Genomic DNA, 24,811 nt, shown 5'->3' with positions numbered 1-24,811 from the left:
TCTTTTGATGAGTGGTGCATACAGCGAGCAAAAGCCAGTGTTCACTTTGATTACTGGCTTAAGACCCTGTCATTGGAGCTTCTCTTGCTGCGGTACATCAGGTCACTTCGTGAAGGTAACTTCCTGCTGTACGTGGAATCCCTGAGGCAAATCATTCCCTGGATGTTCGCCCTAGATCACACACACTATAGCAGATGGCTTCCCATACACATCCGTGACATGATGACTCTTGCTGAAAAACACCCAGATGTCCTAGCAGAATTCAAGTCTGGAAATGTTGTGGTGCACAAAACCAGTAATAAGTTCTCTGCCATTGCACTTGACCAGTCCCATGAGCAGAACAACGCAATGGTGAAAGGTTCTGGTGGGGCTATTGGACTGACTGGCAATCCAGGAGCGCTCAGACGCTGGATGGTAGCAGGGCCAGAAATCGCCAGGATCACTAAAGAGTTTGAGGAACAGGCAATAAAGCAACAGCATGGAGTTAGTGACACTGGACACAATCACCATGACCAACACCCTGGTGTGCAAGCAGCATTCCTGAAGGAGGTTAAGGTACTTGTGACAGTGCTGGAAGAGATGGGGAATCCTTTTCTAGAACACAGCCAAGACCTACTAGTCATTGACACAAGGGACATCATGGACACCCAAGTGGCTGAAACTGTGAGAAGGATCGAGACCCTTGGTGAGGAGCAGTACAGCAAGTTTGTGACAGAAAGGCTAGAACAGTGTACAACACCTGTCACGCAGACACTTCGAAAGAACAAGTTGCCACTGTTCAGTAGGCCACCAAAATAAAGTCAAAAGACAAGGCACAACTTGCAGCACTGAAGAGTGACTGTGGTCTCTTTTCAAGGCTGTACATCTCCTGTCAAACACGAGATGGAGACATAAAAAATGTCTTCTCCCATGAAAACCAGGCAGCCCCACCAGCTCTGTCAACTGGAGGAAAACTTCGGATTGGGGTTAAAGCAGATCTACTTCGCTGCCTGGAGTCAGATCTGCTCGAAGACAAGAGTGTGCCTGTAGCTGATGCTGTAATTCTTGATGGTGCAGCGGTGGTTCAAATGCTAAATCCTAGCACATCAAGAACATTTGAAGAGTATGGAGAAACAGTGTTTGCACCATACATCTCTGCTCAACATCAGAAAAGCACCCGCGTTGACCTTGTCTGGGATGTATATCTACCTGCCAGCCTGAAAGCCTCAACCAGACAGAAGAGGGGAAAGGGTGGCTCCTCCTACTGTGATGCCTAGGAACTGGAAGGACTTCCTTCGATGCGATGAGAACAAAACTGAGTTGTTTTCTTTCCTGTCACACAAAGCTGTTCATCTACCTCTACCACAGGGCATGCAACAGTTGGAACTGGAGTCCTCTGCTCTCCCGCTGAGTTATGCTTGGCCTGCCTTGCCCCATGTTCACAAGAGGAGGCAGACACTCGTCTACTTCTGCATGTGGCGGATGCTGTGCAGAAGGGGTGTAAGAAGGTGACCATACGTACCGTTGATACCGATGTGGTGGTACTGGCTGTGGCTTCATTTAGCAAAATAGCTCCTGATGAGCTGTGGGTTGCCTTTGGTGTCGGGTCAAGCTTTAGGTACATAGCTGTTCACCAAATGGTTGCCACAATGAGTCCCATACAGTGCCAGACTCTCCCAGTCTTTCATGCTTTCACTGGGTGTGACAATGTCTCTACATTAGCTGGCCGAGGAAAGAAGACTGCCTGGGAGACTTGGAAGTCTTTCCCAGAGGTCAATGATGCTTTCAATGAACTCCTGTGCATGCCAGGTGAGGTCAGTGAAGAGTCAAAATTACTGCTAGAAAGATTTGTGGTGCTAATGTATGACCGAACCAGTGAGAGCACGGAGGTGAATGATGCCAGGAAACAGCTCTTCACACAGAAGTCCAGAACTTTAGAAAACATTCCTCCAACCCAGGCATCCCTCAAAGAGCACATCAAGCGCACTTGCTACCAGGCCAACTGTTGGAACCAGGCACTGGTCCTGGATCCAAAGATTCCCGAGCCATCTGACTGGGGCTGGACAAAGGAAGAAACTGGTTGGCAGCCGCTCTGGACCACTCTCCCTGAAGCCTCTAAATCGTGTCATGAGTTGATCTGCTGTCGTTGTGAGAAAGGGTGCACTGGACGGTGCAAGTGTGCCAAAGCTGCACTTAAGTGCACTGATCTGTGCTTTTGTTCTGGAGATTGTTAGATTTTGATAGTTGTTAGTTGATAGTTCTTACAATTTGCCCTGCTCCACCATGCCCCGCTCTGTGACTCCGCCCTGCTTCCTTGCTGGGACACTTGCCCCTGTCTCCTCCCATGACAACATACTGTGAACCTAGCCCTTGTCTCCATCATTATAGACTCTTTTCCCTGTCACCCTTCCGAGACTTTGCCACTCCCTTGCCCCACCCCCCAGGACCGCCTCACACCTTGTCACTGCCTCCATGAACAGTGTCTCAGGATCCCCTCTTCTTCGCTGGGTTGGTGAAGATGGCCAAACAGCTGCCAAACAGCTGCTGAAGAACAACCCAGCTGCACTACTGTCAGCTGTCCACACCTTTGGAAGGAGCAGTACTCTGACCAGCAGACGGGCAGTCACTTTGAGGCGGGCCGCCAAACGGCCAGGCCCAATGATTGGCTGCCAGCCCACAGCTGTGGCACGGAGGAAGCAGAGCTGCGGCTCAAAAAGGCGCTTGTCTGCTGGGCGACCAGTCAAGCGGCACAACTTGACTTCTGCAGTGGCCTCAAACACCAGCCTGGCCAAAAAGCACTGAGGAACTGCCCCTCATCCACTACAGAGGCAGGACGCTACCGTACAGTGCCCCTCATCCACTACAGAGGCAGGACGCTACCGTACAGTGCCCCTCATCCACTACAGAGGCAGGACGCTACCGTACAGTGCCCCTCATCCACTACAGAGGCAGGACGCTACCGTACAGTGCCCCTCATCCACTACAGAGGCAGGACGCTACCGTACAGTGCCCCTCATCCACTACAGAGGCAGGACGCTACCGTACAGTGCCCCTCATCCACTACAGAGGCAGGACGCTACCGTACAGTGCCCCTCATCCACTACAGAGGCAGGACGCTACCGTACAGTGCCCCTCATCCACTACAGAGGCAGGACGCTACCGTACAGTGCCCCTCATCCACTACAGAGGCAGGACGCTACCGTACAGTGCCCCTCATCCACTACAGAGGCAGGACGCTACCGTACAGTGCCCCTCATCCACTACAGAGGCAGGACGCTACCGTACAGTGCCCCTCATCCACTACAGAGGCAGGACGCTACCGTACAGTGCCCCTCATCCACTACAGAGGCAGGACGCTACCGTACAGTGCCCCTCATCCACTACAGAGGCAGGACGCTACCGTACAGTGCCCCTCATCCACTACAGAGGCAGGACGCTACCGTACAGTGCCCCTCATCCACTACAGAGGCAGGACGCTACCGTACAGTGCCCCTCATCCACTACAGAGGCAGGACGCTACCGTACAGTGCCCCTCATCCACTACAGAGGCAGGACGCTACCGTACAGTGCCCCTCATCCACTACAGAGGCAGGACGCTACCGTACAGTGCCCCTCATCCACTACAGAGGCGCGACACAGTGGATTACAGTGCCCCTCTCTCATCGTTCCTTCAAGGCAGGAGATAATATTTTGGTGCTCCTCTACCCCTTTGTATATATTGAAGACCCAAACACGGCTCAAAAGGACAGTTTTGACTGCCATTGTATTTAATAGGCCTGCTATTGTCAATCTGTTCACTTCAATCTGTTCATATCACTAGGCCCTTTTCAATCAGTTCATATCAATCGGTTCTTTTCAATCAGTTCATTTCAGGTTCTAATGTTCATTTTTACAAATCTATACAAAACCTGATCTCACATGTTTTATCCTCAAGAGGATACATAGGCAGAACAACTGAACTGAACAACTGTTGCACTTTATGAGCCAGAGGATATGATTGATCTACTTGCCTGTGAATTGTGTGTTGTCTACACCCCAACCACTGTCAATATCTGATGTTGGCTTGTAAGCCTACCTTCTGCTAATGTAACATTTCAAAACTAACTGGTCAAATTAACACATTTGATTAGCAGGTGGCTACCTTGTCGATTCACTTAAAAACACAGAATGCCAGGCAAGAATTTTAACGAATATGACAAGGACCTCATTTTATCACCTTGGAAATATTGTTAGGTAAAACTTTTCCTTTCCAATATTCCTTTTCATTGATACTGAAAGACTAATGCATGCTTTACTGGCAGGTTTGACAATTGTAAAGCTCTCCTGTCTGGTCTGGTCTTCCAAAAAAAGTGATTTTAAAAGTTATAGTCAACTCCAACTAATTCAAAATTCTGCAGCACGTGTCTTCACAATGACCAGAAGGGCGGCTCACACACAGGACTTGAGAATGTCTGAAACTATGGAAGTTTTGAAATAAGACCTTTAAACACTGACTTTACCACACAGCTTTATGTGCTTGATGCTCTCATATTTTACTTTGTTTTCCAGTGTTTTCTTATTTCTCACTGTGTGATGTTAGTGTAGTAGCGCAGCCCTAGGCTATATAGCATCTATATCCGAAATGCTTTCGGTATTTGCAGCGCGTTTGCCCTTGTCGGCCACCGTAGCTTCTCACTCTAAAGAATGCTAACTGTGAGGTTACGCTAATAAGACAACATAAAGAAAGAAAGAGAAATGAATGAATGTGTGATCTAAATAAAAGTTAAAAGAAACACATGCAGGTGAGGTCTATGGTTCAAAACATTTATTTTCGCTTGATCATTTATTAGACTTCATAAAAAGGCTAATTCCACCGGGATGGACATGCCTCCGTCGAGACCAACCTACATCTGGATGCCGAGTGTACCACCGCAGCCACCGCAGTCTTCGACGATGACCCCGACGCAGATCATACAAGCAGCCATCGCATTATTACGCCGTTTCCACCCACGTCGGAGGTCCCAAAGAATCGCCAATTTAGAGTCGGAGAGGAGCTCGGACAATCAACGTGATCTTCCCAACCGCCCAGGACCCAGAGCAGCAGCGCCATCAGCTGGACTCGTTCTGTTGAACCAAACCGTTGGCCGGCGTCCCCAGGTGAAGCTCCGAAGGCGATAATAAAGGTTAAGAAGTGGAGCATCCCTTTAAGTATTTGTACTGTAGCTGGTGGTCAGGTGATGTAGAAGGGTGCATTGGCCTATAATAAGAAGCGTGTTTCACAGTGCATCCAAAACCGACTTTTCTTTCAACAGTTACGTAACAATTTAACTAGGATCAAATCACACAAATAATCTCAAGTCTTTGATATCAGACAAGTGTCATATAGGGATAATGACAGGGTGTCAGGTGATGTTGGGGTAGTGTGCATTGGACCTGAAAGTACAATAGTTATTTTCATATTCGGTAACTGATGTTATATCCTGAGGACTAGGAACCTCACCTGTATAACATGTACTACTCAGACAACGGTTGTAACTTGAGTATTTATTGTCATCTACTGTGGAGCCCCACGTTAGATCAACCTAACAGTACAACATGGCATCTTCAATACCCAGTATGCATAGCGTTAACAAAACCATGGCAACGGTGAATACATCTGAAATACATCTGAATACAACTGAAATCCTGCAATTAGTTGGGCTGGAACGCGTCCATTGACTGCATAAATCACTCTACTCCTGCAGATTCTTCCTCTACAACATCAGAAGGATACGACCATTCCTTACCAGAGAGGCAGCGCAACTCTTGACCCAGGCACTGGTCATCTCCCGCCTGGATTACTGCAATGTACTCCTGGCTGGGCTCCCCGCTTCAGCCATTAGACCTCTGCAGCTCATCCAGAATGCTGCTGCCCGGCTGGTATTCAACCTCCCCAAATACTCGCATGTCACCCCTCTCCTTCGCACCCTGCACTGGCTCCCGATAGCAGCTCGCATCAGATTCAAGACCCTGGTGCTTGCATACCAGGCAGCTAAAGGGACAGCCCCTGCCTACCTGAAGGAAATGGTAACCCCCCAAACCCCTGCCCGCTCACTCCGCTCCTCCACCTCGGCTGGCCGACTGGCCCCACCTCCTCTACACAGCAGTCGGGCTGCCCGCTCACGTCTCTTCACAACACTGGCTCCCCGCTGGTGGAATGAGCTCCCCACGGCCGTCAGAACGGCTGAGTCACTACCCATCTTCCGTCGTAGACTGAAGACCCATCTCTTCAGGTTACATCTTAACTGCTCCTCCTGAGACATCTTCTGACCCTCACCACTACGTCTCCTAAAGACACCCGCTTTCCCCTCTACTGTGTCCCTAAGAACTTCTATTGCCCCCCTTGTACTGTTTCTCAGTTTCTCCAGAAAAAGTGAGAAAGTTTTAGTAGAAGGCGATGGGGAGAAGGGCCCGAGCTAGATTACTCTTCCTGCAACGAATGGTGGATTGCTGATTCACATGCTTAGTATTCAAATGTATTGATTGTAAGTCGCTTTGGAATAAGGCGTCTGCTAAATGCCAAAAATGTAAATGTAAATGGATAAAAACTACTTACCCACAATTCGTGTAGCTAGTTACCCTGGTAATCTTTGCGTCTTAAAAGTCATCACCTTATTCTTGGGGACAAGTAGAGAGGACAACATATTAAATCGAGATTACTCTAACTAGACCGTCGCTATTTGGAGAGATGGTTGAGTTTGTGTGTCTCTATTATTATCGTAGTCGACAGGTTGAGGTAACTACGTTAGCTAGCGGTGTAACCCTGACGACGGAGTTAAACATAGCAAGTCATAATAATGTGACCCACTATTGAAACGAGGCAGCTATGGTTGTGGAGAAATGTACTGTTATCGGCAAGCTTTTCTGGCCCCTTTATTTACCTAGCTTTACTTCCTTCGGTGTGAGAAACATATTTAGCGAGATAAAATATGATTCTGCGTCTTTCTCGATACATACATAGGTAGCCTGATTTGAGGCTGAGCTGCGCAGGAGAAGTGATCTTCTTGATACCGTGTCTTATTACAGGGTATCCGCGGTGTCTTGAAAAGTATTAAAAGTTGATGAATCAATTTTGGGAAAATCAAGACCCTTAATAAGTATTAAAAAGTCTTATCACGATGTTATGAATATTATAGGTCTTGAATTTTGTAGGTATTTTTCTGAACTAGACTCTGTCCAAAGAGTTTGAGTCCTAAAAACTTTTAGTAAAAGTAAGTGTGAATTTATTAGTTTTCTTAAAAAACAAAGATGAACCGGAAATCGTGTTGTATGATAGTGGTCTAGTCTATTGCAAACTAAAACTGTTAAGTTAAAGGTGTCACTGATGTCAACGGTTACAGCTCCAAGTGGCGGTGAGATCTGGAAAAATATTGACAAGGTCTTTAAAAAGTCTTAGAAAGGTATTGAAATTAACCTCAAGAATCCAGATTCCTGTATATACCCTGCCTTGTCTTATTTAGCTAAAGCATGGAAGTGTCCAGGGCCACTGGTGACTGTTATTACGTAGCACTCACGCAACTTCTTGAGCTCTAATTGCTCTGCATGAATTGTTCGACCTAATCATGTCATTGTGTCAAGAGTTAGATGGCGCAATGCTGATCGATAATGTCAATACTATCACATGCACACACACTAATAACTAATACTGCTGTTAGCCAACGTCAGACACGGGGCGAGCTGGTGTGGGCGTGTCTGTTGTTGGGTCGGGGATGAGAAGGTTTCAATGAACCCAGAATTAGGTCAGTGTTTCGCTTTTGTAAACATTGGTCAGTGTTTAGCTTTTGTAAACATTGGTCAGTGTTTAGCTTTTGTAAACATAGGTTAGTGTTTAGCTTTTGTAAACATAGGTCAGTGTTTAGCTTTTGTAAACATTGGTCAGTGTTTAGCTTTTGTATGTATAGGCCTATATTTAAAAAAAAAAATATATATATATATATATTGTAATAAACATTTAGGGCCGGTTTCACAGACAAGGCTTAAGCCTAATCCTAGACTAAAACACATCTTCAATGGAGATTTTACATTGAAAGTGTGATTTAGTCCAGGACTAGGCTTAAGCCTTGTCTCTGAAACCGGCCCTACATCTTCTCAATGTAGCCTATTATTTGTGCTTTTAAGGGTTTTAATATCCTAATTACCGTGATGAAAGACTGCTACATTGCATAGGGACATATAATGGACTGTACATAACTCATTTCCCATGGCTAAACACATTGTACCCAGCAACACTTCTAGAATATGAGTAAAGTGAGTTTAAATCATGAGGGGTGTCATACTGAGTGTTCTTACCTCTTTACTGTGGGCCAACAGTTAAAAGTGCCTCATCGGGGGGGTAACAACATAAGAAAATGTTACTCACTTATTTATCAATGGAGATCATTTCAGGTCATTTTTGAGATATGGATTTTTGCCTAATCAGCATTATGAGCATCTGTTTGCCATTGTTATGAAAACTAAAAGTCAACATGTTCTTCTGTCAGATAATGCACCACTTCTCCCCGAAAATTGTTGCAATTACAAATGCTTTTGTATTCACATGTTTATTTATTTTGTTTGCATTGCAACAACTCAAAAAAAGCTGAGAAAAAAAGCCAAATCTGATATCATTTCACACAGTCCAAAAATGGACTGTATATCAGCAGGAGATGTATCGGTTGTCTGTGAATTCTGCCCCCCATAAATCGGCATTGGTACCGAAATTCCAGTATCTTTTAAGTGTTTTTCATGGTAGTTAAGGTTGAGACAGGAAAGCCACCTTTTTGTAGAATGACATCCCTGGGAAATTGACCAGTTGCGAATGGCAGAGACCAGAATAATTTCATTAGGCCCCATGACCACATTATTAAGCCTATGTGTAGGAAGTCTTTCTCACACTGCCCCTGCCTGCAGCTCACAGTCTGGGGTTCCGGACAGACCGTTCAGAAGTACACGAGGCGGCGGCTAAGGGCAGGGCGCTTCAGCTGCAGCAGCTCATCCAGGGAGGGGCAGCGGTCAACATGGTAGCTAAGAACTCCATAACCCCCCTCCACGAGGCCTGCATTCAGGGCCAGACCCAGTGCGTCAGACTGCTCCTGGACGCTGGTGCACAGGTGTGAGAGCTACAGAACGCCAGTGTGCTGCTTTCATTATTTCTGTGTGAGAGATTGAGGATGTTTGAATTGTGTTTGATAAACATTGAAACAAATATTATAGAATGTATCATGCAGAGCTATCTGGCATTTTTAACTGGTGTGCAGCTGCATTGTTCATGTTCATGGTGTGTGTGTGTGTGTGTGACACAGGTGAATGCACGTAGCATTCATGGTAGTACTCCACTCTGTGAAGCTTGTGCTGCTGGAAGCTTTGAGTGTGTGAAACTGCTTATAGAACACGGGGCCAAAGTCAACCTTCCACTGTTTACCGTCTCACCCCTCCACGAGGCCTGCATGGGAGGTATGTCACATTGTCTTGTTCTGATTACAACCTCATCATTTAGGGGGGGCCAGCAGTCTTGAGTACTTCACACAACATAAAGACACGCATGCCATCGGGATAATTCACTCAAGCCTTCAAAGTGTCTTGAACTGTGACTCACTGTGTGTTTGTGTGTGATTAATAGGTAATTCAGATTGCGTTCAGGTCATGATTGATGAGGGGGCTCTCATTGAGGCCCATAACTCTCAATTTGGGACGCCGCTACATGTAGCATGTGCCAGACAACACTTTGACTGCGTCAAGTTGCTCCTAAATGCAGGTGGGCCCCTTTCTCTTTAAGAAACTATTGCATTGACTTTACCTAAGTACTATAAAATAAAATAAAACATCTTGATGCAGGTATAAATTCTCAAATAATGTTGTGTTCAACTACTGATCTTCTCATCCACACAAACTTTTCAACCTCTCAAGGTGCAAATGTGATGGCTGCCAACATACATGATGATGAGACGGCACTACATCATGCAGCTAGAGTGAAAAATGTTGACCTGATTGATCTGCTGGTGGAGTTTGGAGGGAATGTGTATGCCAAGGATGACCTCGGCAAAAAGCCTATCCACTACACCAGTCAAGGGTCCCCCTCAAATCTCTGCCTAGATTTCTATGAAAGTGAGTTTATTCATACAACATATCCTTTCATGGGTAGAAAAAATGGGATTAGCCCATCTATAGAAAAATGCAGTTGTTTACATACACAGAATATTTTTGATATCCAGCTCATCAGTCAGTTTTCTTTCTTTCTCAGGTACACCCCTCAGTCTACAACACATAAGCAGGCTGGCTCTGAGAAAGGCGTTAGGCAGAAGATCTCTGGAGGTTCTGTCCAAACTGGAGTTACCCAATCGCATCATCAGCTACCTCTCCTACATGCCACCTCCAGCGGTGGAGCTGTCTAAGAAGTAGCTACTTCTAACAAGCCCTCCACTTCCCATTTGAGGATCACTTGGAGATAATAATAATACATTTGTTTAAAATTGTTTGTTTTTACCTATTATATTTGTGGTGCGAAATTGTGTGTTTTTTAAATTGAAATAGCTGTTTTTATATTGTTTATAATGTGTTGTTTTTTACCTATTGTACTTGTAAAGCTGTAAACTTTGACGTAAAGTGCTATATAAAATAAAGTTATTATTATTATTATTATAATGCTTTTACATTCACAAGAAGAACCAGAGGAAGCCAGATGTGTAAGTCTACAGTATGCTACAGTATGGCTTGGACTTGACTTTGGAATAACTGCCTTTTTTTCAGCAGATCTCTATTGTCATGTAAGAACTGCTTTCAGTTTTGCAACCAAGTGTGACTACCAGTAAGTCAAATGACAGGATGTGGCAAATAGCCAGCAAAACATCAGATACGGTGGGTTAGAGTTATCATCAGCTGCCTGGGACTTGTTTTTGGTACATAGACTTTCAGAATATGGCTGTAGACTGTTCATCAATGGCGCTTTTCCACTACAGGGCCAGCCCTGTTCTTTGGCGCTTTTCCATTTGTCGGCTCGGGTCAGCACGGCACGGTAAAATAGTTCTTGTTCGGGATGGGTAGCGAAAGTTGGGGAAAGGTACTTTTTTGCCAGGCTGCGTGTGACGTGTGACGCGGCACACTGTTGATTGGTCAATGGAAATCGTCATCCCATGTTCATAGATTTCTTCTCTAACCGCCATCTTTAAATACCACAACAGATTTCGCTCTCGGAAAATGTCACTTACTGTTTCTGTAATAACTTATTAATAAAGATTAGAATAATTATGCTAAACATCGTATTATCTTAGTTTAATGTCATTTCAATGCATCACAGAACTTTTATTTACAACAAGCATAACAAAAAAATCGCTATTATGGCGCTCATTGACTGCCAAAGACGCCATTTGGCGTCTTATAAATTAGTAACGTTGACTGCCAAAGACGCCAAAAGGCGTCTTTTTTTTTTTCTTCCGGGGATGGCCATATTTACGTCTTATACACCTGGTGTGTGAATTTCAGACTTGGGTGTAATGTATTTCTGCCCCAGATGGGGGCAGCAGTTCGATTTAGCTCAGATATAAAAGCTGAAGAAGAAGGCGTGTGGTGGGTTGATGTGGAAAATGGCGAAACGGATAGCGAAAACGAGAGGAGACGAGCAGTATAAGCAGTTGACACTGGCACAGAGCTTGTCTGGCAGTGGATCTGCAAGGAGTGTGGTGCCGATCAGGTCAACTGCAAGCAGATCTGGTGCAGGAGATGCGCCAAATGTTGCAGATGGTGAGAACCGGAGCAACGCGCAACGCTACACTCGTGGTAGCATTGCTGGACCATCGGAGCCACGTCGCCGCGACTCTTCAAACAGTTCAGAGTCGGAGGACGTAGAACCAGACCCCGACTCGTCGGACGAGTGGTTGCCATCCGGATCGGCTAGCAGCAGGGAATCCTCTCCAGATCAGCGTGGATCCACGATCCAAGACAAAAATGCGAGTGTGAAACGCATAGGTAAATATATAATATATAGAAAAATCATTACACTACACTAAACTATTACACTACACTATTATACTATTACACTACATCATTACAAAGCAATAAAACATGCCTTTTGTATATATATTTTGTATAAAATGGTATATATTTCAATATTTTACAGTCCCTGAATCGAGCAGAGGACGTGCCTCAACCAGAGGGTGTGCTGCAAGGAGACGGCTGTCTTCAGAGAAAGATGCTGGTTGGGGTCAGGGTGAGTGGCAACCCACAAAAGTTCCATTCACGGCAACCCCTGGACCCCAGAATGCTGCTGCAGAGCTGGAATCTGACCTGCCGGTTGATTTCCTGGAGCTGCTTATTACTGATGAGCTGCTGCAGCACATTGCAGATCAAACCAACCTGTATGCCCAGCAGTTTTTACAGGCACATCCCGACACTCTGCCACACTCCAGAGGGAGGTTATGGAAACCGGTGACAGTCCCAGAACTGAAACAATTCTTTGGACTCACTTTCATCACTGGTTACATAAAAAAGCCAAATCTAGAAATGTATTGGAGTGTGGATCAACAGGACGTCACTCCATACTTCAATAAAACCATGCCCAGGAACAGGTTCCAGCTCATCTGGAAGTTCCTCCACTACAACAATAATGCATCACAGGACGCCACAGATAAAATGTATAAAGTGCGTCCTGTTTTAGATCATGTTGTAGCCAAATTCAAAGAGCTGTATCAGCCCTTTAAAATATATGCATTGATGAAGGAATGATGCAGTGGCGTGGCCGCCTATCATTCAAAGTGTATAACCCTCAGAAGCCGGTGAAGTATGGAATTAAATCCTACATACTGTGTGACTCTAATACTGGGTATTGTTTTAACATGAAGCCTTATGTTGGCCAGCATAACACACTCCCAGACACAGTGTTCTCCCTCCTTGACCGTCTCACAGGACACGGATACACACTGTACATGGACAACTTCTACAACTCTGTTCAACTGTGTGAGCAGTTGATCAAAGCCAACGCCAACGTCTGCAGAACACTGCGAAAAAACAGGGGGGAACCGCAGATCATAAGGGAGCCGACAAAGACTGACTTGGGTGTGGAGGGGAGGCTGGTGCGGCACAATGGCAGGGTGCTGGTTATGGCATGGCAGGACAAGCGTCTGGTGAGGATGGTGACAACCTGCCACCATGACAGCATGCAGAGGGTGGAGGTGTGGCAGAAGGGGAAGAAGGAGAAGGTGGGTCAGCTCAAACCGGAGTGTGTTGTGGCCAGTGATGCCGGTAACGCGTTACTCTAATCTGAATACTTTTTTCAGTAACACGTATTCTAACGCGATACTATTTCCAAATCAGTAATCGGATTAAAGTTACTTATTCAAGTGACTGTGCGTTACTATTGCGTTACTACCTCATAACTTAGGCTAAATGCAGTATTTCTTTGTAATGTTCGATAGTATTTAATGCATTTCATTAAAAAAGCTCAATGTGTTGAACACTGTCTCTCGGTCTGTGAGTGTGTGATAGGACTTTTAGTGATATTGCCCCATAGCGCAGATGATGTGTGATACATTGTTTCAGATTATTTTAGTTCATATTTATGGAGGACCAAGTCTGTCAAAATTAACAATAAATATATAGATACATAAATGAATGTATTGTAGCAACCCTGTTACTGTGTTGTGTGCGAATGCACCCCTGTGATTGGTGGAGGTGGGCGCATGCGTGTTGTTGTTGTTGTGTTGAGACCGTGGAGAGAGGAAGAACTCCGGTGAATGGAGAAAGTTGGTATGCGAGTTAAACAATTAAACAATCAGTTACAAGAGAGAAGCTGTGTGTTGTTATTCCACCACTGTCCAAGTTGGGACGTTACATTGGTGTCAGAAGTTAAAAAAAAAAACGAAAAAAGAAGAAAAAACGACCGTTCGTCACCCTTCGTTGGTCAGTGTAGTTTAGCTAGCTAGCCGCTACAGCCGCGGATATAATGGCCATGCAGCGGGACGGGACCGGGACGCGTCCGAAAGTGAAGGAGGAGAAGTATGGAGAGAAGGAGGGAGGTGATTATGCTTCGAGGCTGGCGGAGGAAGGTGGGAGTGCTTCAGCACACAAGGCTCACTTGAGGGACAGTCAGGAGATTAGCTGCCGATGCAGGACTGGGCTCGTCCTCCAGCGCAGCGACGCACAGCAGAGACTATGTACACAAAGATGGCGGCCCCCGCGGGAATCATGTCCCTGTTAAAACACCAAAATACTCTGGTAAGGCAGACTGGGAGGCTTTCCGTGCCCAATTTGAACTATTAGCGCGGGCGGCGGGCTGGTCTGAGGACAATAAAGCTCTACAGCTGGCTCTATGCCTCACAGATGAAGCATTAGCATGCTTGCTACTACTTAGCCCAGATGAGAGAGGGGACTATTGGGCTTTAGTTGGCGCTCTGCAGAGGCGGTTTGGACAATGTGAACAGCCTGGTGTCCTGCGCTCTGAACTGTGTAGCAGGCGCAGGCAGCCCGGGGAGCCACTCCGGGCGTTAGCCAATGACATTGAGACCCTGTCAAGGAGAGCCTATGCCCACATGCCCCCCGGGGTGCAGAGTGAGCTCGCCAGAGACCAGTTTATCCAGGCTATAAATCCAAGGGAGCTGCGCATCCAGACCCAACTGGCACACCCCCGCACGCTACAAGAGGCACTCGAGCTGGCGTTGGAAAGAGAGATCGTGGGAGCTGGGACAGCAGAGAGCAGTCTGGCGGTCAGCAGCCCTGTTGTGAGAACCGCAGTTGATAACAGCCTAACCCAAGAGAGGCCTGCGTGGGCGACAGAGCTGACAGAACTGATCCGGGCTGTGTCGCTGCAATCATCACGCAGTGACACACGCCCGCGCAATCGAAATGACTGGGGTGACATGCGGCCTCGCCAGGGCCCTTTTGTCTGTTGGGAGTGTGGCCAAGCTGGCCATATCCGCAGGCGGTGCCCCAAGCTCGCTGGTGACCAGGGAAACGCCCCGGGGTCTGTATAGATGGGACGATACAGACCCCTGGCGCCGCATCCCATGCTGCCCCACCTCTGACAGGAGCCCAGCAGCACAGACGGGGGAGTGGGGCTCCACTCCCCCCAGAAGCGAATGACACCGCGGAGTCCGCGAGGGTGGTAGGGTGGACTCATGCTGGGGATTTTTGTCATGTCCACATCACCCTGGCTGGGACTCCCTGTACGGCCCTTGTGGACACCGGCTCCACTGCAACACTGATGAGGCCCGACGTCGTTCCAGTGGGGACACAATTGGAGCCAACTGCTGTGCAGCTGCGAACAGTAACAGGTGAATTAGCGCCTATGCGGGGGAGAGGGAGGGTGGCTATAAATGTGGGAGGTCTGTCAGTGACATTTAGTGTATGGGTGGCAGATGTGCAGGACCCCTGTATACTGGGTCTGGACTTCCTACGGTTTGCTTGCTGTGTGCTGGACCTGGGGAAGGACACACTGAGCTTCCCTGGGGGCCCCACTGTTAAAATGATATCCCCCTCGCTGGTCCCGAGACCACAACCACTGTCCGTGAAAGCCACAGACACGCAATGTTATGGGTCCGACCCCTCGGCTGAGGACAATGGCGCCCCACTCTCCCGCCCAAACCCCCCACCCCCCCCTTCACCCATCCCCTCGATGTTTGGTAGCCCATCGGTTGAGCCCCACACCCCCACTGGTGGACAGTCTCCATCTCCGGCAACACTTCCCTCTACAGGTTTGGGCCCCCTTCCCCCGACCCAGCCGTCCACAACGGAAGAGGTGGATAGACTGTCGGCAGTGAGAGAAATATGGAAACGTAACTGTGACACGTTGGAGCCCTGGCAACAAGAAGAGCTATGGCAGGTGTTGTCTGAATTTAAAGACATTTTCGCCCTGACAGAGGAGGAAGTGGGACTGACACATCTGGTGCAGCATGAGATAGACACCGGGGATGCTCGGCCCATCAAGATGCGTCCCCGCCGTCTTCCCATGGCATATCAGGCGGCTGCCGACAGTGCGATTGAGGAGATGCTGAGGGCAGGCATCATTGAACCCTCTGACAGTCCCTGGGCTTCGGGGGTTGTAATGGTCAACAAAAAAAAGAGCCAGAAAATGAGATTCTGTGTGGATTACAGACCGCTGAACAGCGTGACCAGGAAAGACTCGTATCCACTGCCCCGCATCGACGAGTTACTGGACTTGGTGTCCGGCTCATCCTGGTTCTCCTCACTAGACCTGCGCAGTGGCTATTGGCAGGTGCCCCGAGGCCCCGAGGCCAGGCCGAAGACCGCCTTCTGTACGGGCAGGGGGTTGTGGCAGTTCCGTGTCCTCAGCTTTGGCCTATGCAATGCCCCTGCCACGTTCGAAAGGCTGATGGAAGAGGTGCTGCTTGGCATCCCCCGCCAAGAATGCCTGGTCTACCTGGATGACATTCTGGCTCATGGGAGCTCCTTCCAGGCGACCTTGGGGACCCTGAGGCAGATACTGCAGAGGATAGCAGCGGCGGGTCTGAAGCTCCACCCTGACAAATGTTGCTTCATGAGGAGAGAAGTGGAGTTTTTGGGGCACAAGCTGGGGGCAGAAGGCATCAGCACAACGGATGAGAAGGTGCATGCAGTACAAGACTGGCCCACCCCCACTACCCAGCGAGAGCTAAAAAGCTTTCTGGGTTTGGCCTCATACTACAGAAGGTTTGTGCGAGGCTTCTCCTGCCTAGCCGCCCCCCTGTATCGCCTGCAGCAGAAGGACAGGGATTTCATCTGGACGCCGGAGTGTGAACAGGCCTTCAACTCTCTCAAGAAGGCGTTGACAGAGTCCCCCACTCTCACTCCCCCGAACCCCAACCAGCCATTTGTCCTGGACACGGACGCCAGCGACGTTGGCACAGGTGCGGTGCTGAGTCAGGTGGGGCCGGAGGGGGAGAGAGTTGTGGCGTATTTCAGCAAAACGTTCAACAAGGCAGAGCGCCGCTACTGCGTCACACGTAGAGAGCTTCTGGCCATTGTGATGGCAATAAGCCACTTCCGATATTACCTCTGTGGCCTGCCCTTCACTGTCAGGACCGACCACTCAGCTCTCCAGTGGTTGATGTCCTTCAAGGAACCGGAGGGGCAGATCGCCCGCTGGCTGGAACAGCTGGCGTCCTACGACGTCACAGTGGTGTACAGGGCCGGCGCTCGCCACGCCAATGCCGATGCTCTGTCCCGACGCCCCTGTGCGCCAGCCGGGTGTCGCTACTGCGAGCGCAGAGAGGCACGTGAGAGAGAGCTCCGGGAAGAGGAGGGGATATGTCCCATGCACGAGGGGAGTGAGCCGGTCTGCAGAGAGATGCAGGTTATCGGCTCAGCGGAGTGGAGAGCACAGCAGGAGCAGGATACCGATTTACAACCGGTGCTGCAGTGGGTGGAGTCTGGACAGAAACCACCGTGGCCTGAGGTAGCAGGGAGCTCACCTGCAACTAAGGGACTGTATGCCAAGTTTGAGACCCTGCGTGTGAGTGAGGGGGTGCTGCAAAGAGCCTGGAAAGAGCCAGCTACAGGAGAGAGCAAGTGGCAGGTGGTGGTCCCCCGAGCGCTGAGAGAGGCCGTGTTCCGAACCTCTCATGGAACCACAGGGGCTGGACATTTTGGAGTCTCCAAGACCCTTCGTCGCCTCCGGCAAGGGTTTTACTGGGGGCAGTTCCAAAGGGATGTTGAAGACTTTTGTCGCCGCTGTGACCTCTGTGCTGCGCACAAGGGTCCTCCGGATCAGTCCCACGCGCTGCTCCAGCAGCTGGCGGTGGGCGCTCCCATGGAGAGAGTAGCAGTGGATGTCATGGGCCCCTTTCCCCGCACGGACAAGGGCAATCGTTTTGTCCTGGTGGCCATGGACTATTTTACAAAATGGCCAGAGGCATACGCGTTGCCCAACCAAGAGGCAGAGACTGTGGCAGATGTTCTAGTAGAGGGCATGTTTGCCAGGTTTGGAGCAGCAGAGACCATCCACAGCGATCAAGGGAGGAACTTCGAGTCGCGGGTGTTCGCTGCTATGTGTGAGCGTCTGGGCATGCACAAGACCCGGACCACACCCTTACATCCCAAGAGCGATGGACTCGTGGAAAGGTTCAATAGGACCTTAGCACAGCAGCTCGCCATCCTCACCGCAGAACACCAGCGTGACTGGGACATGCATATTCCCCTCGTCCTCATGGCCTACAGATCTGCTGTGCAGGACTCCACCTCCTGCACACCTGCCCTGCTCATGTTGGGGAGAGAACTACGGACGCCGGCAGAGATGGCTTTTGGCAAATCCCCGGACACTCCGACTGTTCCCCCGGGGCGGGAGTACGCCAGAAGACTCCAAGACAGGATGGAGTCAGCTCACAGCTTTGCTCGCAATCAGCTGGAGAAAGCGGGTATGAGACAGAGGAGGAATTATGACGTGAGGGCCAAAGGAAAGCACTTCCAGGCTGGGGACCTGGTGTGGGTGTATAGTCCACGGAGAAAGAGGGGCCGATGCCCTAAGTTGGACTGTCACTGGGTGGGGCCCTGTAAGGTACTGGAGAGGGTGGGGGAGGTAGTGTACAGGGTCCAGCTACCACCCAGGGGAAGACGGGTGGTACTTCACAGAGACAGGTTAGCTCCATACAGAGGGGACTCTCTTCCCCCTCAGCATCCTGAGCCACCGACACCCTCCCCGAGAGACAGGGACACTAATGACACGCACAGGCCAAGGAGAACGGGCCTAAGAACAGCAGTGGGCAGGAGCCCCAGTACCCCTGAACCCAATTCCCCAGATTCACTGCCTATGTCCCCCATTGATACCCCCCTCATTGATACCCCCCATTTCCCCTATTCACCACCCCAAGTCCCTGCCATGCAGCAGGGTAGTCCCACTCAACGGGCGGAGCCGCCTGTGTCACTACCAGGACAACGACCTCCGAGACTGAGACGGGCCCCGGGTCACCTCAGAGACTTTGTTTAGCCCTCGGGGCGAGGGCCTTTGTAAGGGGGGAGCAGTGTAGCAACCCTGTTACTGTGTTGTGTGCGAATGCACCCCTGTGATTGGTGGAGGTGGGCGCATGCGTGTTGTTGTTGTGTTGAGACCGTGGAGAGAGGAAGAACTCCGGTGAATGGAGAAAGTTGGTATGCGAGTTAAACAATTAAACAATCAGTTACAAGAGAGAAGCTATGTGTTGTTATTCCACCACTGTCCAAGTTGGGACGTTACAGTATGAACAAATAAATGAATGAATACACACAGTATAACGAAATACATTTCTATATTTATTTATTCTTTTACGCATTCATTCTTTGTTTTCCACTTTCATTCTTTGTTTTCCACATTCTTTTCCACATTCATTCTTTCTTTTCCACATTCATTCTTTCTTTTCCACATTTATTCTTTCTTTTTCACTTTATCAGATCTGTATGCAAATATCTGGGGGCGTATCTTGCATGTTGTCCACGCCCCTACGCATTTTCATTGGTTGATACCGCGCGTGACGTGTGAAAGCAGCGACGCAGTTATCATCACAGACGGGGAGAGAGTCGTTAGTCGTCTATAGCCCCGTTCTCACACAGCCTGTTTCTCCCTATAATTTCCATGGAATCCCAAACTATGTCGACATCCCAAGCTATTCCCGTGTTGTCCCCTTTCACACATGTCGGCAATGGTCTATACTAGTCCATCAGCACTGTATGGGAGAACTTGGTGATAACCACAATACCAGTTGACTCAATTAGACATATACGCTCTGGGCTATGCGCGATGCAAGACAGCTGAGAGTGTCTCCACTGCGTTTATATCACAAAATGTACATTTGATAAGTAAAAGTAAGCTAGCTAAGTAAGCAATCTAGCTGACTATGACTGGAAACGAAGTACTATCCAGTTAGAATTATAGAAGATCTAGTTGTGTTTTCCTGCTGGTCTCGCTGCCTGGGTTTGAACAGACTTGTGGTGACTAAAAATGGCTTTAAAAAATGCCTTTCCACCAAAGAATATATATATATGCCATATATATGCGATATCATATATCATACCTCCACTATGATTCATATGCCCTAACCCTATTTTTTTTTAAAACATGCTATGATTGGAAATTAAGTAGTGTCTGCTCTTGGCTGAGAGCTTCATCACGTCACGCGCAGTATCAACCAATGAAAATGCGCAGGGGCGTGGGCAACATGCAAGATACGCCCCTATATTTGCATACACATCTGATAAAGCGAAAGACAATGTTGTTTTCACATAGAATAGTTTGTCTTTGTCATTGTCAGATGTGTATGCAAATATAGGGGTGTATCTTGGGCGCATTCTACGCAATTTCATTGGTTGATACTGCGCGTGACGTGGTAAATCCCTCAGCCAAGAGTACCTGAACATTTCATTACCATCTGGGTGGGCAAATTCTAGATGTGATTTTTTTATTCCTATACATCCCTAGATTATGTTTTGATATGATAGACCTTTTGGTTTGGCAGCTTATTAGTGGCCATATCTTGCTCCCTTTCGCATGATTCGCGCGTAGCTGTGCTGTGGTTGTGATAGAGACATGAGCCCTTTCATGTTTTTTATGCGCCTGAGTCTCCTAGACACGTAGAGTTAGCTAGCTAGATAGCCTACATACTCAATCATCTACAGGCCTAACACTGTCAGGCTACTTTTCTTTATTAATATCCTAAATTGATACTGCACTTTGACTTCACTTTCTGCTCCATACAGATACTTTATTGTCAGGTTCACATTCAAATAAAATATATTTGTTTGTTACGTTTTTATCTGCATAGTCTATTATTGGATGCTACTGAATAAACCAAACAGAATAGGAAACAGAATGGAAATGCATATATTTAAAACATTGGATAGACATCGCTCTCAACTCGGCCAGGGGAAGCGGATGCTACTAGGGGCACCTAAAGTTCGGTCCGGGCCTGTTGAGAGGGTGTCCCACATTGTCCCACACAAACATACTCCTTGTCCCACATTTGGTTTGTTGGGACCTGGTCACCCTAGTGGTGTCCAGCAAGGGATTGCTGCTATCACAGTAGAAGGCACAGGTGAGCAGTTGTACCAGTATGGGAACAATGAAGCAAACCCATGACATAGCATCCTGTAAATGTAGAGAAGACTGTAGAGAACAGTGAGTCCGCTATTACAGACTAAAATACCAAGGTTGTAATTACATGATTTTAATATACTGTAATCGGTTGTGAACTAAAGTGGGCCGGTCTGAGGCATGAAACTCCAGAGCTGAAAATGAGTCCCACTCCGACCCTGTAAGAGTGTATCCTCTTTATATTTAGGGATCTATTTAGGGATCTTGAAAAACCATTCTCAGCCAGGTAGAGAAAGTGTATGTATGGGGTAGTGGTGGCGCTACCTAGAGCACGTTAGTCTGTTCATTAGAACGTGCACATCCAATCATATCGCCAAATGCTTTAGTGGTGTCCAATCATGTCGCCCAATGCTTTAGTGGTTGCTTTAGTGCAGCCAATCAATGCTTTAGAATGCTTTAGTGGTGGCCAATCATGTCGCCCAAATGCTTTAGTGGTGGTGCACGTCATCATATGCAAACAACATGAACTCATGAAATTTCGAACTGTCAGTCCATCGGTTTTGTCACCTTCAGCTTCACTGCATCCGTTTATGGTAAGTCCAGATACTGAGCTTGGCTTTATAAATTGTTTTTATCAACGGAATTGTTAATATGAATTAATACGGTGTTGTCAGTTTATAGCAACACTTTGCACCTCTCGTTTTTGACTACGGACAGACACGGCTAGTTCTATGTTGAACACTCACGTTCGCAGAAAAATGTATCCATCAATTATATTTAATATTATATACAGTATGTAATACATATCCTGCTGAATTAATGCTGTGTTGTTTAATCCATTCATAGCAACACACTCAACGTTCGCTGTGTATGAGACCGATACGAGCGAGTGCAAGGTAAACTCGCTTTTCGATCACTAAGAATGTGTCACTAAAGTCACTAAAAACAACTTGAATAGCTACATAGCTTATTGAATCAAGAATGAATAAGTTGAATAAGACCCCTGATATGTGGTTGATATGTGGTTGATGTGTGGTTGTCGTTACTGGCGAAATGTTGATGAATGTGCTCTGTCATTCATTATACCATTAAGCACCGCTGGACTGGCCATTCAATCTTTCTGCCCGCTGGCAGATGGGGCGCGCTAGTTTTGGGCCGGTCGGGCCGCCTGACACCCCCCCCCCCCCAAAAAAAAAAAAAAACTAGCGCGGCCGAGCCCAAACTAGCGCGGCCCAAAATAGCGCGGCATCAACTAGCGCTGAATCAAGCGGCGGCCCCCGTTTATACTAACACATGGGCTGGCCCAATCACATGCTTAGGCCCTGCTGTCCATCGGCCCCCTCCCCCACTCTGATCCCTCGGCCGACAACCCAAGTGCAGTGTCATGTTCGTAGATAAGCTAGTGAAAGGGGGTGCCCAGAAAATTAGGGAGAAAAAAAGTAAGAAGCTAGCAGAGGATGCCTCAAAATGTCAGAAACTGACAGATATGTTCTCTGCATCGACTGTGGGGGCTAGGCCTACTACAGCTGCGGCTGCCACAGCAACTTGCATTGGTATACTTGCTGTCCATGTCACTTACTCCGCTCTATAGGGGGTTTTACAAATGGTATATTCAACAGACTGCCAGCATGTTGATCGGCGGTGTCGGACCGATTGTGTTGGGCCGGTCTGAGCCACATGGCAGGGCCAAATTTTTGTCCCAGTCCAGCCCTGCCATTAAGTGAAGGGAGTGACCCGTTGCAGATAGATTGATTTAACTCATGACCATTTTTTACTGACAATGGTATGGTGAACTATTATGGAGTGTATGGTGAACTATTATGGAGTGTACCGTGAACTATTTTTTTTTACTGACAATGGAGTCACCACTATGGATGGACTATGGAGTCACCACTATGGTCACCACTATGGTGAAAGATTATGATTGATGACAGGTAAGACAGATTTCATTTATAAAATATTGCTACTGCAGACTCGACAGTTAGATTGACATTCTTCCTCTTGTTGGCCTCAGATGGCGACCAAGAAGCACAGGGCCATGGGGTCCAGTGAGTGGCTGTCTCGCCTAAAGGCATTTGCCACCACTGGGGTATGGCCCTCTAATGTAGGGAACAAGCCAGCCCCCAGACAAAAGAGGTGGTATACCCTCTACCAGAAGGTAATGTTTGTCTGTGAAATACACCAACTTCAGAGTGAACACATAGGCTAGATTGTATATGCAAGGAAATTGAGCATTCCATTTGGTTACAGATTGAGAAATGTCCAGCGCAGGCACATGGCCAGACATTGCTGTTTGGTGGGCCACGGCGTTGCGTCTGTGGATTTCACTCCCAGAAGGTAATGAAATGTAACTATTTGTCATGCTGAAAAATGATCCCATTATCAGTCTCTCTTATTCTGGTAATTGATACTTGTTGTTTCTGTGTGTCTTCAGCAGTCATCCAGTGTTCCATCGGCACCCACGTCTGCCTCTGTGACTGCTGTTACTACGGTGCAGGGTCCAGCTCCACCTCCTGCCATGGCCCCTGCTGCTGCCACAGCCTCAGTCCCTGCCATGCCTGTGCAGAGTCCTCTCCGGCCTGGGCCTGCATTGACTGTCTCAATGGTGAATATGTCCATAACATTTTGCCATGTTATTCATTCATTTTATCCAAGCACTGTTTTGTCATAACTTTATTCTGCTGACCAATTAAATTTGCCATTCTTCTCTTCAGTTTAAAAAACCCGGTTTGGAGGGGCCTCTGGTGCTGCAGCCAAGCCAAACCTTGTGGCTAGGAAGCCTGTTGAGGTATTACATTGATTTGGTGATGTTATTAGTGATGTTATTAGTGTAACTCGTGTATGACTAATGTGGTTTCTGCCTTCAATCACATAGATACATGCACAATCTACAGCGTCTGTGAGGACCACCTCTATCACCTCTACCTCTCAGGCTACTGCCACCCCTGCTAGTGCCTCTGTAAGTGCGGCGAGGGGGTGTGACTAATGTGGCTTCTGCCTACAATCACATAGATACATGCACAATCACAATATCAACCAACTGAAAAATCACAATATACTCTCCTGGTGATGTACTCTACTTTACTCTCCCCCAGACTCTGTCCAGCCCTGCTACTACCTCCACTGGTCCTACCAGCAGTGCTATGGCCTCCGTGAGGACCACAACCTCCCCCATCTCCCAGCCCCCCTCCAGGCCTGCTATGGCCTCCGTGAGGACCCGTTCGCCTGTATCCAAGTCCCCCTCCAGGCCTGCCTCCACCTATATTCAGAACATCCCTTTCTCTCTGCCTCCATCCCCCTCTGCTACGGCATCTGTGAGGACCTCTCAGGCTACTGCCAGCCCTGCAAGTGCCTCTGTAAGTGCTCTCCTTTGATGTGTATTTGTGTGTCAGGACACCTGTGTCAGGACACCATGTTCGTTTGTGCATTTTATTTAGTAAAATAAATTATCAAATCATGTTGGCCTTGTATGTAAACAGTGGGTTGATGTGAGACTAACCTAATCCCCAAATTATAGCCTATAAACCTGGAATAACAATGACTCAAACTCCGCCTTAGTGGGAGTGACATCACTCAGTCAAGTATTTGATTTCAGCAACTTATGCGGGGTACACACATACGGATTTTTTGGCCGGTTTTGGCCCGATTTTCGGATGTCTGAAAACGACAGAAAACGCCCGGTTATCAGATGGATCTTAACATTTTCCGGCGAGTCTAGGATTCACGTGGCCAGACTGAAAAAAAAAATCATAATGCGTCATGGGTATTGTTCAGGGGGCCGGGTCAAATGTGGAGGTGGGCTGTGTCCGGCCCGGGGGCCGGAGTTTGGGGACCACTGATCTAAACTAACAC

General features: G+C 47.9%; 1 protein-coding gene across 1 annotated transcript; it reads left to right on the top strand.

The window, feature by feature from the left end:
• Positions 1 to 222: 222 nt before the first annotated feature.
• On the top strand, positions 223 to 10,374 carry LOC308160332 (ankyrin repeat and SOCS box protein 13-like; the record flags this gene model as incomplete). The annotated part of the gene is made up of 6 exons (XM_080534248.1): positions 223 to 685; positions 8,887 to 9,086; positions 9,279 to 9,429; positions 9,596 to 9,730; positions 9,883 to 10,080; positions 10,217 to 10,374. 6 exons carry the CDS (start codon positions 223 to 225, stop codon positions 10,372 to 10,374), a joined length of 1,305 nt encoding a protein of 434 aa, XP_080390374.1.
• Between the last annotated feature and the right edge of the window lie 14,437 nt (positions 10,375 to 24,811).

The sequence above is a fragment of the Nansenia antarctica genome, assembly GCF_963989245.1.
Source record: "Nansenia antarctica genome assembly, chromosome: 6".
NCBI lineage: Eukaryota > Metazoa > Chordata > Actinopteri > Argentiniformes > Microstomatidae > Nansenia > Nansenia antarctica.
The sequence above is the reverse complement of the archived record's forward strand: the minus strand, read 5'-3'. Positions and strand labels throughout refer to the sequence as shown.